This window comes from Hylobates moloch, unplaced genomic scaffold, assembly GCF_009828535.3.
Source record: "Hylobates moloch isolate HMO894 unplaced genomic scaffold, HMol_V3 SCAFFOLD_11, whole genome shotgun sequence".
NCBI classification, from domain to species: Eukaryota; Metazoa; Chordata; class Mammalia; order Primates; family Hylobatidae; genus Hylobates; species Hylobates moloch.
Window position 1 is genome coordinate 58,550,601 of NW_026652286.1, and position 15,245 is coordinate 58,565,845.

Here is a 15,245-nt window from a genome sequence, read left to right on the forward strand (position 1 = left end):
GCATTGTTGTGCTCCTTGGCTCCAAGAGGGATTTGGGGGAAGATGAAGGGGAATGCAGCAAAGGAGGGGCTGAGGAGCAAAAAAAAAAAAAAAAAAAAAAAAACTTCCCGGAGCCCAGAACACCTGGTTATGGGCACCCCCTGCTGGAGAGTTGGCAAAATTCTGTGACATAGGTCAATTTAGTCACCAAATGTGTAGAGTAGAGGTTTACTGTATGCCAGATTGTGGAAAGCAAAGGTAAAGTTCTTCTTTTGAAGGACTGACTCACAGTCAAGAGTAGTCAGGCTCCCTAATTAGATCTTTATGCTGTCTAGTCAAGTGTCAATTGCAGTCGTACTTAACAAATGATGATTGATATAATATGCTTATAGTCATTCAGTAAATAACTATTACATGTTCGCTAGGGGATAGGTGCTGGACTACACACTGGAGATAGAGTGGCAAACAAAATAGACACATTCCTTGCCCTCTTGGAGCTTATATTCTAGTGGATGTTGTGTTAATTATAACATCAGTTGTAAGTAACAACAAAGCCAACTAAAATGGCTTAAGCAATAAGGAATATATTATCTCACATAACTGTAAGTACAAAGGTAGGGTAGGCTTTAGGGCTAGTTGATTCAACAGCACCAGACATCAATAAAGACAAGTTATTTTCATCTCAATCTCTGCCTTTCTGATTGTGCTGGCATTTTCCTCAGGTTGTTCCTTTATTATTATTATTATTTTCTTTTTTTTTGAGATGTCTCACTCTGTCTCCCAGGCTGGAGTACAGTGATGTGATTTCAGCTCACTGCAACCTCTGTCTCCTGGCCCCAGGTCAGGGCCTCCACCTCCTGGGCCCAGGCCCTCCCACCTCAGCCTCCTGAGTAGCTGAGACTACAGGCATGTGCCAACTACCCCGCTAATTTTTGTGGGTTTTTTTTTTTTTTTTTGTCATGTTGCCTAGGCTGCTCTTGAACTCTTGGGCTCCAGTGATTGAGCCTCAGCCTCCCAAAGTGCTGGGATTACAGGTGTGAGCCACCTCACAGGCCTCAGGTTGTTCCTTTTGAAGTTTCAAAATCGTTGCTACAACTCCAAGTATCACCTTCAGATATGTCAAAGTACAGAGACAGAAAGTGATCATCTCTTTGTGTGGCTTTTTCTATTTTGTTTTAAGAGACAGGGTCTCACTTGTTGCCCAGGCTGGAGTGCAGTGGCACAGTCATAACTCACTGCAGCCTTGAACCCCTAGGATCAAGAGATCCTCTAACTTCAGCCTCCCAAATTTCTGGGATTACAGGCATGAGCCAGTATGCCTGGCTGTGTAACTTTTTTTTTTTTTTGAGACAGGGTCTCACTCAGTCACTCAGGCTGGAGTGCAGTGGCACAATCACAGCTCACTGCAGCCTCAACCTCCTGGGCTCAAGCGATCTTCCTGCCTTAGCTTCCTGAGTAGCTGAGACTATAGGCCTGTGCCAAACACTTGACTAATTTTTTACTGTGGCCTTCTTACAATGAAGACACTTTTCTCAGAAGCTCCCAGAAAACTTCCTTTCAGGTTATGGGGCTGATCCTAAACCAATCACTGCAAAGAGAAGAGAAAATTGTTGATTAAAGTAGGGGCTTCCCCTGGGGCTCCTGAGTCACAGAGAGGAGAGATGGATGCCAGGACAAAATTGGGGTTCTATTAACAAGGAAGAAGGGAAGAAGTGGATGTTAAATAGATATCTACCGGCATTTGCTATAGGAAAGGGAAACTAATACATAAAAATTATTTTCATGGGCCGAGCGCAGTGGCTAACACCTGTAATCCCAGCACTTTGGGCAAAGCCGAGGTGGGTGGATCACCTGAGGTCAAGAGTTTGAGACCAGCCTGGCCAACATGGTGAAATCCTGTCTCTACTAAAAATACAAAAAGTTAGCTGGGCATGGTGGTAGGCACCTGTAATCCCAGCTACTCAGGAGGCTGAGGCAGGAGAATCACTTGAACCCGGGAGGCAGAGGTTGCTGTGAGCCGAGATTGTGCCATTGCACTCCAGCCTGGGCAACAAGAGTGAAACTGTCTCAAAAAAAAATTTTTTTTCATATGATGAAGGAATTACAAAGAAGTTAGCTTTTGCTGTTGAACAAAACACCTCCAACCTCTATGGCTTAGGACAGCAATTTATGTAACTCATGATTCTATTTGGGCTGAGCTCAGCTGGGTGGTTCTTTTAGACTTACTCATGACTGTGGTCAGCGGCAAGTCAGCTAGGTAGCTTTGCTCATGGGATCTGGCTGTTAGCTGAGGAAATGAGTCCAGGTGTCTTTACTTATCCAGCAGGCTCTCCTTGGCTTATTCCTGTAGTAAATCAGCAAACTTCTAAGGACTAGAGCAGATGCTTGCAAGTAGTTTTGAAACCTAAGCTCGGAACGGGAACATTATCAGTTCTGCTGCATTCTTTAGGTCAAATCAAGTAAGAAGGCCAAGAGGGTGAAGAAATAGATTCCATCTCTTGAGAGGAGGAGCTTCAAAGTCACGTTGCAAGGGCATGGACCCAGGTAGGGAAAGAACTTGTGACACGTTTGCAATTTATCACAGGTGGTAAGAGGAATAGGGAAAGCTACCTGGATCTGCCTTCAAGAGAGAACTATCATTTGTAAAGTTTCAAATCAGCAATATGTCTACTCTGAGCTGAAATTCTTATACTAGTATAACTGTTACTGATGATTTCATTACACTGTTCTAGGTAGCAAAAGTTCAGAGGTTGTGATGCTGTGATTTAAAACAATAATATTAGGGTTTTCTGAGCTTCTTCCTGATGGGCAAGGAGATCTGTGGTCTCGTTTTTGGCCTTTCCACACAACATGGCCCCCCAAATGCCATGCTTTCTATTTCTGCTTCAAAAGAAGAAACCAAGAGCACCTTCTGCCTTGAGGCTGGAAGAGACATCAGTCTGTCTGGGCTTGTTGAAGAAGGGAGAAAAAGAACAAGAGGCAACTGAACATATTGATGAAGTACAAAATGAAGTAGACTTAATAAGCCAATGAGGAGACTTTGAAAACAGAACAGAAATATAACAAACTCGGCCAACTATTTTTTCAGACGAGGTCTGAATTGATAGCCAAAATCCCAAACTTTGGGGTAACAGCATTTGTCAACCATCCACAAGTGTCTGCACTGCTTGGGGAGGAGGATGAAGAGGCACTGCCTTATTTAACCAGTGTTGAAGTGACAGAATTTGAAGATGTTAAACCAGGTTACAGAATATTTTTCATTTTGACAAAAATCCTGACTTCAAAAATAAAGTTCTCTCCAAAAAATTTCATCTGAATGAGAGTGGTGCTCCATCTTCAAACTCACTAAAATCAAATGGAAATCTGGAAAGGATTTGATGAAAAATGCAAGTCAAATGCAGAATAATGCCAACAGGAAGAGGCAGCATGGGGAACCAGAGAGCTTCTTCACCTGGCTTACTGACCATTCTGATGCAGGTGCAGATGAATGAGGAAAGGTCATCAAAGATGGTATTTGGCCAAATCAATTACAGTATTACTTGGTTCCCAATAACGGATGATGAGGAAAGGGAAGGAGAAAAAGAAGATGAAGACAGGGATGAGGATGAAGGTGAAGATAAAGATGATGATGAAGGGGAGGAAGGAGAGGAAGATGAAGGAGAAGATGACTAACAGAACACCAATGGATTCCAACCTTCCTTTTAAAACATTTTCTCCAATCCCTGGGAGCAACCTGCAGTCTTTGTTTTTTTTTGCTCTTGTGCTCAGTCACCCCGTTGTGGAGGTCTTTTCTCTATACCATGGTTCCTAACTCATTTTTGGGAAAAATATATTGAGCAGAGGTGGGCGTTTTGACAACATGATTTCTCCTTTCATATGGATGGAATCATATATGTGGTCTTTTGTGGCTTCTTTCACCTAGCACAATATTTTCAAGGTATATCCATATTGTAGCATGTATCAGTACTCTAATTTTTTATGCTGAATAATATTCCATTGTATGGATATACCACATTTTATTTATTCATTCATCTGTTGGTAGAGATTGGGTTTTCACCTTTTAGCTATTATGAATAATGATGCTGTAAACCTTCATGTACAAGTTTTGGTGAGGACACGTTTTCATTTCTCCTTTATCTTAGGAGTAGGTTCACAGGGTCACATGGTAGCTGTTTTCCACAGTGGCTGCACCATTTTACATTCCCATCAGTGGTGGATGAGGATTCCAATTCCACATCCTTACTTCCTAGTGGGTATAAAGTGTTCTATTGAGGTTTTGATTTTCATTTCCCTAATGATATCCAGCATCTTCTCATATGTTTATAGGCCACTTATGTATCTAACTTGGAGAAATGTCTACTCAGATTAGTAGAGGACTGAATAGACCCTCCCCACTCCCCTAAATTCATGACCATTTGGTACCTGTAAATGTTGCCTTTTTGGAAACACAATCTTTGCAGATGTAACCAATTTAAGTTGAACCCATACTGGAGTAGGGTGGGCCCTAAATATAATGACTGGGGTTCATATAAGACACACAGAGACACAGTGAGGAATGCCATGTGAAACAAGCCAATGAGGCAGAGTTTGAAATTTATCTATAGGTTAAGGAATGCCAAGGACTGCTGGCAACACCCAGAAGCTAGGAGAGAATCATGGAACAGATTCTCCTCTGGAGCCTTCAGAGGACACATGGCCCTCCCAACACCTACTTTGACTTCAAACTTTTAGCCTCCAGAACTGTAAGAAAATAAATTTCTGTGGTTTTAAGCCTCCCAGTTTATAGTAATTTGTTACAGCGGCTCTAGGAAATTAATAAAAACCCATGGTCCATTTTTACATAGGGCTGTCTTTTTTTTTTTAAAGATGGGGGGTCTCACTATATTACTCAGGCTGGCCTTGAACTTGCAGGCACAGGTGATCCTTCTGCCTCAGCCTCCTGAGTAGCTGGTACTATAGACATGTGCCACTGTTCTCATGTTCTCAGCTTAGTGTTATCTTCTTCTTTTTTTTTTTTTTTTTTTTGAGACAGAGTCTCACTTTGTCGCCCAGGCTGGAGTGCAGTGGCATGATCTCGGCTCACTGCAAGCTTCGCCTCCCAAGCTCAAGCGATTCTCCTGCCTCAGCCTCCCAAGTAGCTGGGATTACAGGCATGCACCACCATGCCCGGCTAATTTTGTATTTTTAGTAGAGATGGGGTTTCTCCATGTTGGCCTGGCTGGTCTTGAACTCCTGACCTTGTGATCCGCCTACCTCGGACTCTCAAAGTGCTGGGTTTACAGGCGTGAGCCACTGCACCCGGCAGTGTTGTTATCTTCTTATTGAGCTGTTAAGTACTTTAAATATTCTGGATACAAATCCCTTATCAGATATATGATTTGTAAATATTTTCTCCAATTCTGTGGGTTTTTTCATGGATCTTTTGAAGCACATTTTAAATTTTGATGGAGATTATAAATTGTGCTTCTCTTGCTCATGGTTTTGGTGTCATATTTAAGAATCCTTTTCTAAATCCAAGGTCATGAAGATTTAACCCTGTTTTCTTCAAAGAATTTTATAGTTTTGACTTGTATATCTAGATCGTTGATTCATTTTGGGTTTTTATATATATTATGAGGTAAGGATCCAAGTTATTTTTTTGCATGTGGCCATCTAGTTGTCCTAGCATCATTTATTGAAAAGACTATTCTTTCCCCCCATTGAATGGTATTGGTGTTCTTGTTGAAAATCAGTTGACCATAGACATATGGTTTTATTTCTGGACTCTCGAATCTAATCATCTATATGTCTACCCCTGTGCCAATACCATACTGTGTTATCTTGAACTCCTGGCCTCAAGTGATCTGCCAGCCTCGGCCTCCCAAAGCGCTAGGATTACAGGCATGAGCCACCCTGCCCAGCCTTTTAAATACTATACTATCTTGATGACTGTTTCATTGTAGCAAGTTTTGAAATCAGGAAGTATGGATATTCTTTGTTCTTTTCAAGATTGTTTTGGCTATTCTGGATCCTTTGCTTAAGAGTTTTAGAATCAGGTTGTCAATTACTACAAAGAAGTCAGCTAGGATTCTGATGGTAATTGCATTGACTCTGTAGATAAATTTGGGGAGCACAGCCTTCTAAACAATATTAAGTCTTCTGACCCATGAATATGGGACGTTTTCCCATTTATTTAGATGTCTTTTAATTTCTGTGTTACTCCATTTGCATTGCTATAAAGAAGTACCTGAGGCTGGGTAATTTATAAAGAAAAGAGGTTTATTTTGACTCGGTTCTGCAGGCTGTACCAGCATGGCAGCATTATATGTCCAGCTTCTGGTAAGGGCCTCAGGAAGCTTACAATCATGATGGAAGTGGATGGGGGAGCAGGCATACCACATGGCGAGAGGGAGCAAGGAGATGCCAGGCTCTTTATTTTTTATTTTTTAAAATAATCAGCTCTCAAATGAAATAATACAGTGAGAACTCATTACTGCAAGGATAGCACCAAGCCATTCATGAAGGATCTGCCCCCATGCTCCAAACACCTCTCACTAAGCCAACCTCCAACAATGAAGTTCACATTTCAGCATGAGATTTGGAGGAGACAAATGTCCAAGCCAGATCAATTTCTTACAACAATTTTTTGTAGTTTTCAGAAGTTTTATACTTCTTTCAGAAGTTTTCAGAAGTTTTATACTTTTTCAGAAGTTTTCAGAAGTTTTATACTTCTTTTGTTAAAGGAGAATTTTAAATGAAATTATCTTCTTAATTTCATTTTTGGATTGTTCACTGCAAGTGTGTAGCAACACAATTTATTTTTGTATATTGACCTTGTATCCTTCAATCTTGCTGAAATTGTTTATTAGTTCTAATAGGTTTTTAGTGGACCCCTTAGGATTTTCTATATACAAGCTCATGTTGGCCAGGCGTGGTGGCTCACACCTGTAATCCTAGCACTTTGGGAGGATGAATTGGGTGGATCACCTGAGGTCAGGAGTTCGAGACCAGCCTTGCCAACATGGTGAAACCCCATCTCTACCAAAAAATACAAAAATTATTTGTGATTTTTTAATTTTTATTTTAACTACAGGCATGGTGGTGCATGCCTGTAGTTCCAGCTACTTGGGAGGCTGAGGCAGGAGAATCACTTGACCCTGGGAGGTGGAGATTGCAGTGAGCTGAGATTGCCATTGCGCTCCAGATTGGGCAACACAGTGAGACTATGTCTCAAAAAAAAAAAAAAAAAAAGATCAAGTCATCTGTGACTAGAGGTTGTTTTACTTTTTCATTTCCAGTTTTATTTATCTTACCTAATTGCCTTGGCTGGAACTTCCAGTGCAATGTTGAGTAAAAGCAGCTGTAAAAGACACCTTTGTCTTGTTCCTGATCTTTCACCATTAAGTATGAGGTTAGCTGAGGAGTTTTTGTAGATGTTCTTCATCACGTTGAGGAAGTTCTCTTCTATTCCTAGTTTGTTGACTGTTTTTATCATGAAAAGAGTGTTGGATTTTTCCATCAGTTCTTAAAAAGTGACCCTTTTCCCCTATGGATGAGGGATGTAAAAAAGAGCTATCTCTGCATGGATGATATAGTACAAAGCACTCTCACATGGATGCTTTAGAAAAAGCCACCCCTCTTTGGGTGGACATAGTCTGGGATATGTTTGACTTGGTGAGCCAAGGACTCCTCTCTCATTTGGGTGCCCTTAATTTAGGACCGAATCTGTACGTGGTGGCCTTAATCTACAACCACTTTTTTTCAGTACATGATTTCCTAGGACCCAGGGTGCCTCTGATTTAATTTTTTTCCACAGAGATTTCATACCAGTGGCCTTTTGCAAGGTGTGGATGAGGAACAGATATAAACATCTTAACATTGATTTTAAGCAATCTACCTGTCTTACCCTTGCATTCTGTGGCCCCTGGTATCTCCAGTTCCTGAGCTTCTCTGATATTTATCTTTCTCTGTAGGTACCTGAGTTTGATCTTCCACTCCTCTGCTAAGTCATTTGCCTTTCTTTTATCTACTTTCCATTGATATCTATTGCGACTTGGGGTTACAGATATCTCCCAGTTCAGGGAAGACAGAGTTTGTGTGTCCATTTGTTGTTCTTGTTTTGTAAAGAAAAATTTTTCAGAGAAGAGAAAAAATATTTTTTTGCTCTCTTCAAGTCAGAATTCAACCTAGAATTGGAAGAAACGTAATGGCCAAAATGATAAATTATCTCATCATTAGGTTAATTAATGAAGAGCTAAAATCAAGATTCAGAATCCCTGATACCCTGGCCACAATTAAACTATAATTGGTTCTTACTCCATAGAATCATATAGTTTGAGATGGGGGGAAGTACCTCTGAGGTTTTCAGCCAATTTCCCCAATTTTCCATAAGTCTCCTCAACAATGTAAGTGGATTTCAGCATTGGTTAAAATATCAATGTGAATAGGAGCATTCACTCTATTCCTTGGCTATCCTTATTTCAGAGAGCTCTGATTATTGGAAAGATTTTTTTCCCTGAAACATTTTTTCTTCACTTCCTCACACTGTATCTAGTTCTGCCCGCAGAAGTTACAAAGAACTACTGTATGTACAAATAATATAGTTTGGTAGCTGGAATACTGGCTACTCTAGAGATATGATACTATACTTACTGCCTCTCTTTGTACAATCTATAACTAAGACAGTTCACCAGCAAAATGGAGAAAAAGCTCAAATTTCACATAACAGAGATTGAGACAATTAATAAACAGCATCTGTAATTTATAAAAAAATTCTAAGCTAGCTAGTTCTCAATCCATTAAATAAGATTGCTTGGTAGGAGAAGAAATGACTATCAGGTGGGTCATAGAAAGATTAGTGAAGAAAACTGAGAGGATGTGTAAGAAATAACCAAGTGAATATTACAGGGAGATAAAACAAGTTGTATAAGCACACACAAATTTAAAAGTAGGAGTTGCTCAGAGAATTCAAAAGTATGGCTAGTGCACAAGGTGGGTATGAAGAAGACATGGAAAATTAGTTAGGAAAGGCAATAATGCTAAATATTAACATTTATTGAGTAAGCTACATTCTGGCCACTATTGAGTACTTTACATGTAAGAACCCTCAAAACAACTTTATGAGATAGATACTACTATTACTTCATTTTAAAGATGGGGAAAAGGAGGTATGAGAGTGTTAGATTAACTTGCCTGAGATTATGTAACTAATAAATGGCAGAGATGGGCTCGGAACCCAGGTAGTGTGGGTGCCTTAATTTATGAAGTGGTCTTCATATGAATGGCCTTTTTATTCTGAAGGTTCTAGGACTTTTTAGGTGGCAAGTTGGAAACATTGGTAGATCCTTTCCTACCTCTTCACCTTTGGCACAGCTATCTCAAAGGAGTATCGGTGATAAGATAGGTGATCAGTTTAGGGATCCACAGTGGAGGCCAGAGGACTGTTCCAAACACTGATCCCCCATATATAAACTGAGAACTGGGAAGACAGACCTGCTTTACGGCTGGTGGCTGAGCTCAGATATTTCAAATTGGACAGAGACCCTTTACTATCCTATTCAAGAAGAAAAGGAATTGGAGCTGTGAAAGGGAGAGTAAGTATCGATGGCAATCAGTACTTAATGCCAGTTTTTTTTTTTTTTTGGCTATTGTTTTGTATTTCCTATGAACCTTTTCTGCAAATCCATATAGAAAAAAAAATAGACATTTTTACAATAAAACTCCCACTAATTAAGCACAGCCAAGCAGTATTCTAAGTGTTTTATACATATTAGCTCATTTAATCCTCACAGCAACCCTAGGTGATAGACACATTATTTGTCTTTTGCAAAGGAGGGACACTGAAGCACAAAGACATCTACAACTTGTCCACAATTGTACAGCAAATGAGTGGGAGAACTAAGTGAAGCTGGAAAGAACTACTATAAATTGTAGACAAGTACAAAACAATTGGTTAAAGATTAATACTTCTGAGATACTGTGCAGCAGAAAGAAACCCGGATTTGGATTAGGACTTGATTTCAGCCTCCAACATTTACTGCTGCATAAAGATTTGAGGCTGATCACTCCCATAAAATTTGGATTATAATACTTATCTCATAGGGTTTTTGTAAAGATCTAGTGACGTGATTATTGTAAAAGTGCACCGTTAATCTCTCTCAGATGTCACAGAAACGTTAGAAGCATCTCCTCCCAGGAATGTACATGGAAATGAGGGATCCACAGATTGTGTGGCTATAAAACACCCGGACTACCGATCCCAGTGTGCAAAGCCTCCGGGTTTACCTTCCCGGAAACCGGCGCAGTGCCCTCTGGGACTTGTTCTGGGACTTGTAGTCTTGTACTGGCGCTGGCCCGCCTTTCTTCCTTAGTGGGGAAACCGGGTGTAAGCCCCGGAAGTACTTGTTGCCTGAGCAGCGTGCTGCTTAGGAAGAGAAGGTCAGAGGTCGCGGGGGCAGAGGCGTTCCTGCCGCTGGCCCAGTCACTATGTAGTGGAGGGGCAGATACCCTCCCGCAAATTCTGGAAGGTTCTTAGTCTCGACTAGGGCAGTAGCCCCGGGACTCCTAGTCGCCGGCTTCAGGTCACTGCCGGCTGAACGGAGCTGCCGTCGCCATGTTTGGCTGCTTGGTGGCGGGGAGGCTGGTGAGGATGGGACCGGGTAGTATCAGGAAGGGGTCAGGATACCGAGGGCGAAGCCGTGCGGCAGGGAGGGTGCGCAGGCGCTAGGGATGCGGGGAAGCCCACTTAACTGTATTTTGGGTGCGTATGTGAGGCTGGAGCGTGGGAAGCTGGGTGCTCTGCTTTGCTCAGCTCTATTCAGATTCTTTCGAATAGTAGTCACAGTATAAGCTGGCATTTATTAAGTGTGCATTTTGTACCAAGTACTGGGCTAAGTGCTATGCACGCCTTTGGTCACTCAGCCTTATGTGTGGCGCTTATTTGGCACTTTGAACTTAATCCTCGTAACTCGTGAGATGGTCTTTATCTTTGACATTTTGCGGTTACGGAACTAAGTTCAATCGCCAGTATAAATACCTCCTTTATTCACTTGAGGTAGAGGTGAATTTGGGATTGAATCTGGTCTATAGCAAACCGCTTTTCAAAGATTAAGGTGCTCAGGGAATGTATATCTTTTGGGTCCCTTTGGAAGAATCCGAGCAAAAATATGCTTAATTTAATTGGAAGTTGGCTGAAACTTAATGTGTGAGCCGTATCTGAGATAACCAGAGAAGGATGCGAGTAGTGTGTTTCCTTATTGGTCAAAATAGATAACTTACCTCGCCAAATTGTTAGAGTAAATGAGAACAACACCTGGAATTCTTTAGGAATAATCTGGAAGGTGAATCTTGTTTGTTTCCTTAGAAACCACACAGACATCAATTTTCAGGCCCGATTCCTTTCCCCTAGAAGTATTTTTCCTTCTTTTTTCTCCTGGCTTTTTAAAATGTTGCAGTCCCTTTGCTGAATTGTCTTTTTTTCCCATCAAGTTTTGATAATGTATTGTATTCTGTACATGTACAGTTCTAAGAAGCCAGAAAGATAAATTGGAGTTGACTAGCCTCATAAAGTTTGTCTCTTGAATGACTGGGAGACCGCTGTGATGATGGTGGTAATTCATAATCCTGGTGAGATAATTTTGCCCTGCTCTTAATAGGGAAAAAGAAAGGACAAATCTGGAATGATTGTGTGACTCAGACGAGTGAGTGTTATTGATGAATGACATTAAAATTGTGTTTCTTAAAGAATAAAAAGCCTATTTGGAATCCATGTATCTCTCACGTTGTCAACTAATTTGGAAGGAAATTTAGTTATGGTGATACCTGCCTCTATATATTGGGGATAATTGGTCCTTTAATTATGGAGTATTAGGACACATCAAAGTGAAGGACAAATAGACCTAGTGGCATCTCAAAACTTAACTACATGACTCTGTTATAAGAAAAATCCACTTATCTAAATTTATGAACCCAGTTTTTATTTCTTAAGATTTTTTTCTTAAAGAGATACACCTTTTCTTAATGTCAAAAATTAGAGTGTGATGATACAGATTTGCAGACTGTTCAGTACCTATACAAAGTTGACACTTAAGAAATATTTATTTTGCCAGGTGGTTATTTCAAGACTCGTAAGTAATAGTTTCCCATGCGTTTTAGGTTATATGCATGCCAAAGACTGGTGAAATTGAATTTAATACTAATACAGGCCATTTGGTTTATGTTCTTCCTTTGTGTTATTCTTTATACTAAAGCTGGAGGATTTTAAAGTGGGTCAGAATACTTCTGAAGACGGAATCAGAATTTGACTTTAGGAACACTCAGCCTTTCTATCTTGGGACTTAATTTAGGGCAGGCAGTTGATACTACTTTATAACTAATAGATAGTTGAAATTACATAGCAGTATATTTTTCTTAAGTTTCTTTGTATCAGTAGATAGGATATTATAGAGGGAAAACTTACCTAACACACATATTTTCTCTGTAAGGCATGCCATAGCCTTCTTGCACTTAGGAAGACTAGCCAGCACTTGAACTTGGTCATTTTAAACAGCACGATCACCAACAAAAATCACAAAAATGCTTTAAATAGATGAGACTGTGAAAAGGACACTTTTTCATATTATGAGGACTGAAACAAGATGGCATGTTCCACCTCAGCTGCCAGTGTGTGAGTTGCACAACTCACTTTTTTTTTTTTTTTTTTTTTGAGACGGAGTCTTACCCTGTCAGCCAGGCTGGAGTGCAATGGTGTGATCTCCGCTCATTGCAACGTCCGCCTCCAGGTTCAAGTGATTCTCATGCCTCAGCCTCCTGAGTAGCTGAGACTACAGGCGGGTGCCTCCATGCCCAGCTAATTTTTATATTTTTTAGTAGAGACTAAGTTTCGCCATGTTGGCCAGGCTGATCTGGAACTCCTGACCTCAGGTGATCCACCCGCCTTGGCCTCCCAAAGTGCTGGGATTACAGGCGTGGGCCACTGCGCCAGGCCTACAACTCACATTTTTTGCTACTGTTCTTATGAGTATGTCCATGAATGACTGCAGAAATGCAGCAAGCATTGATTTGGGATTACAAGTTAGTTTTAGTGAGTAGATGAATTCAGATACAGGATTTGTGAATAAGGAGGATTGCCTAATTACTTCTGGATTGCTTACCTATTTTAATTACCTGAGATTCTTTCTTTTGTTTATTTTTGAGACAGGGTCACGCTCTGTCATCCAGGCTGTAGTGCAGTGGCGGGACCTCGGCTCGCTGCAGCCTTGACATCCCGGGTTCAAGTGATTATCTGGTCTTAGCCTCCCGAGTAGCTGGGACCAAAAGCACATGCCACCACCCCTGGCTAATTTTTGTATTTTTTGTAGAGATGGGATTTTGCCATGTTGCCCTGGCTGGTCTCGAACTCCTGAGCTCAAGCCAGCTGCCTGCTTCGACCTCCCAAAGTGCTGGGATTACAGGCATGAGCCACTGTGCCTGGCCCCTTTATCTTTAAGCTGGAGGGTGAGAGCTTAGGTGATGTGTTTTGAATAACCTTTCATTTTTACAACATTCTGAAGCTATAGATATTTTTATTTATTTTTTTGAGACGGAGTTTAGCTCTTGTCACCCAGGCTGGTGCCATGGTGCGATCTCAGCTCACCACAACGTCTACCTCCTGGGTTCAAGTGATTCCCCTGCCTTAGCCTCCCGAGTACGTGGGATTACAGGCATGTGCCACCACGCCTGGCTAATTTTGTATTTTTAGTAGAAATGGGGTTTCTCCATGTTGGCCAGGCTGGTCTCAAACTCCTGACCTCAGGTGATCCTGGCCTCCCCAAGTGCCAGGATTACAGCCAAGAGCCACCATGCCTGGCCTAGTTATTTTTTATGTAAGTAAAATCCTTTCAGGGCACCTCTGAAATAATTTATTTTTATTTTTATTTTATTTTTAGTTTTTGAGACAGAGTTTTGCTCTTGTTGCCCAGGCTGGAGTGCAATGGTATGGTCTCAGCTCACTGCAACATCTACCTCCCGGGTTCAAGCGATTCTCCTGCCTCAGCCTCCCGAATAGCTGGGAATACTTATGCATGAGCCACCATACCTGGCTAATTTTTGTATTTTTAGGAGAGATGGGGTTTTGCCATGTTGGCCAAGCTGGTCTTGAACTCCTGATCTCAGGTGATCTGCCCGCCTTGGCCTCCCACAAAGTGCTGGGATTACAGGTGTGAGCCACTGTGCTCCACCCGAGTTATATTTTTAAAAGATTGCATTTAGTAGATTATGATTGTAAAACTAAGTATGTATTTAAGACTATCAGGTTTAACATTCTATTTGGTAAAAAGACTAATGGATTATGCTGGTAATATAACTTATAAATGATACTGTTAAGAGTTACAGAAACTCATAGAACTATCGAACTGAGACAAGTTTCTTATTTTCTAGGTGCAAACAGCTGCGCAGCAAGTGGCAGAGGATAAATTTGTTTTTGACTTACCTGATTATGAAAGTATCAACCATGTTGTGGTTTTTATGCTGGGAACAATCCCATTTCCTGAGGGAATGGGAGGATCTGTCTACTTTTCTTATCCTGATTCAAATGGAATGCCAGTATGGCAACTCCTAGGATTTGTCACGAATGGGAAGCCAAGTGCCATCTTCAAAATTTCAGGTCTTAAATCTGGTAAGAATAATATATTAAAGTAGTTTTATAATTAATCAAACTTTTTTTCTTAAATAGCATAACATGGAATATGGCTTTTTCCCCTTTCGATTATGTTTTTCTGGTTGTTAAAGTAATACAAAACATTATTTTTTTTAAAAAAAGACAATACAGAAACATTTGAAAAATAGTGAAAGACTTCCTTGGCTCCTCTTGTTGTTCATTTTGTGTAGTATAACCTTCATAAAAATATTTTTTTTTTGGCCGGGCGCAGTGGCTCGTGCCTGTGATCCTAGCACTTTGGGAGGCCCAGGCGGGCGGATCATGAGGTCAGGAGATCGAGACCATCCTGGATAACACGGTGAAACCCTGTCTCTACTAAAAAAATACAAAAAAAATTAGCTGGCCGTGGTGGTGGGCGCCTGTAGTCCCAACTACTGGGGAGGCTGAGGCAGGAGAATGGTGTGAACCTGCGAGGCAGAGCTTGCAGTGAGCCCAGATTGTGCCACTGCACTGCAGCCTGGATGACAGAGCGAGACTCTGTCTCAAAAAAAAAAAAAAGTATATATAAAATATATATAATATATAAAATATATATAATATATAAAATATATATTATATATAGCGGGGCGCGGTGGCTCACGCCTGTAATCCC

General features: G+C 40.9%; 1 protein-coding gene and 1 pseudogene across 1 annotated transcript in view; both read left to right on the top strand.

Moving 5' to 3' along the window:
• The first annotated feature begins 2,829 nt into the window (after positions 1-2,829).
• LOC116476778 (protein SET-like) lies at positions 2,830-3,651 on the top strand (annotated as a pseudogene).
• A 6,710-nt stretch (positions 3,652-10,361) lies between these two features.
• HIKESHI (heat shock protein nuclear import factor hikeshi) overlaps positions 10,362-15,245 on the top strand; it is a 47,659-nt gene continuing 42,775 nt past the window's right edge. The window contains exons 1-2 of the mRNA XM_032167104.2: positions 10,362-10,600; positions 14,374-14,611. Coding sequence (XP_032022995.1) covers positions 10,571-10,600; positions 14,374-14,611 — 268 coding nt within the window. The 5' untranslated portion in view covers positions 10,362-10,570. The remainder of the gene's footprint in view (positions 10,601-14,373; positions 14,612-15,245) is intronic.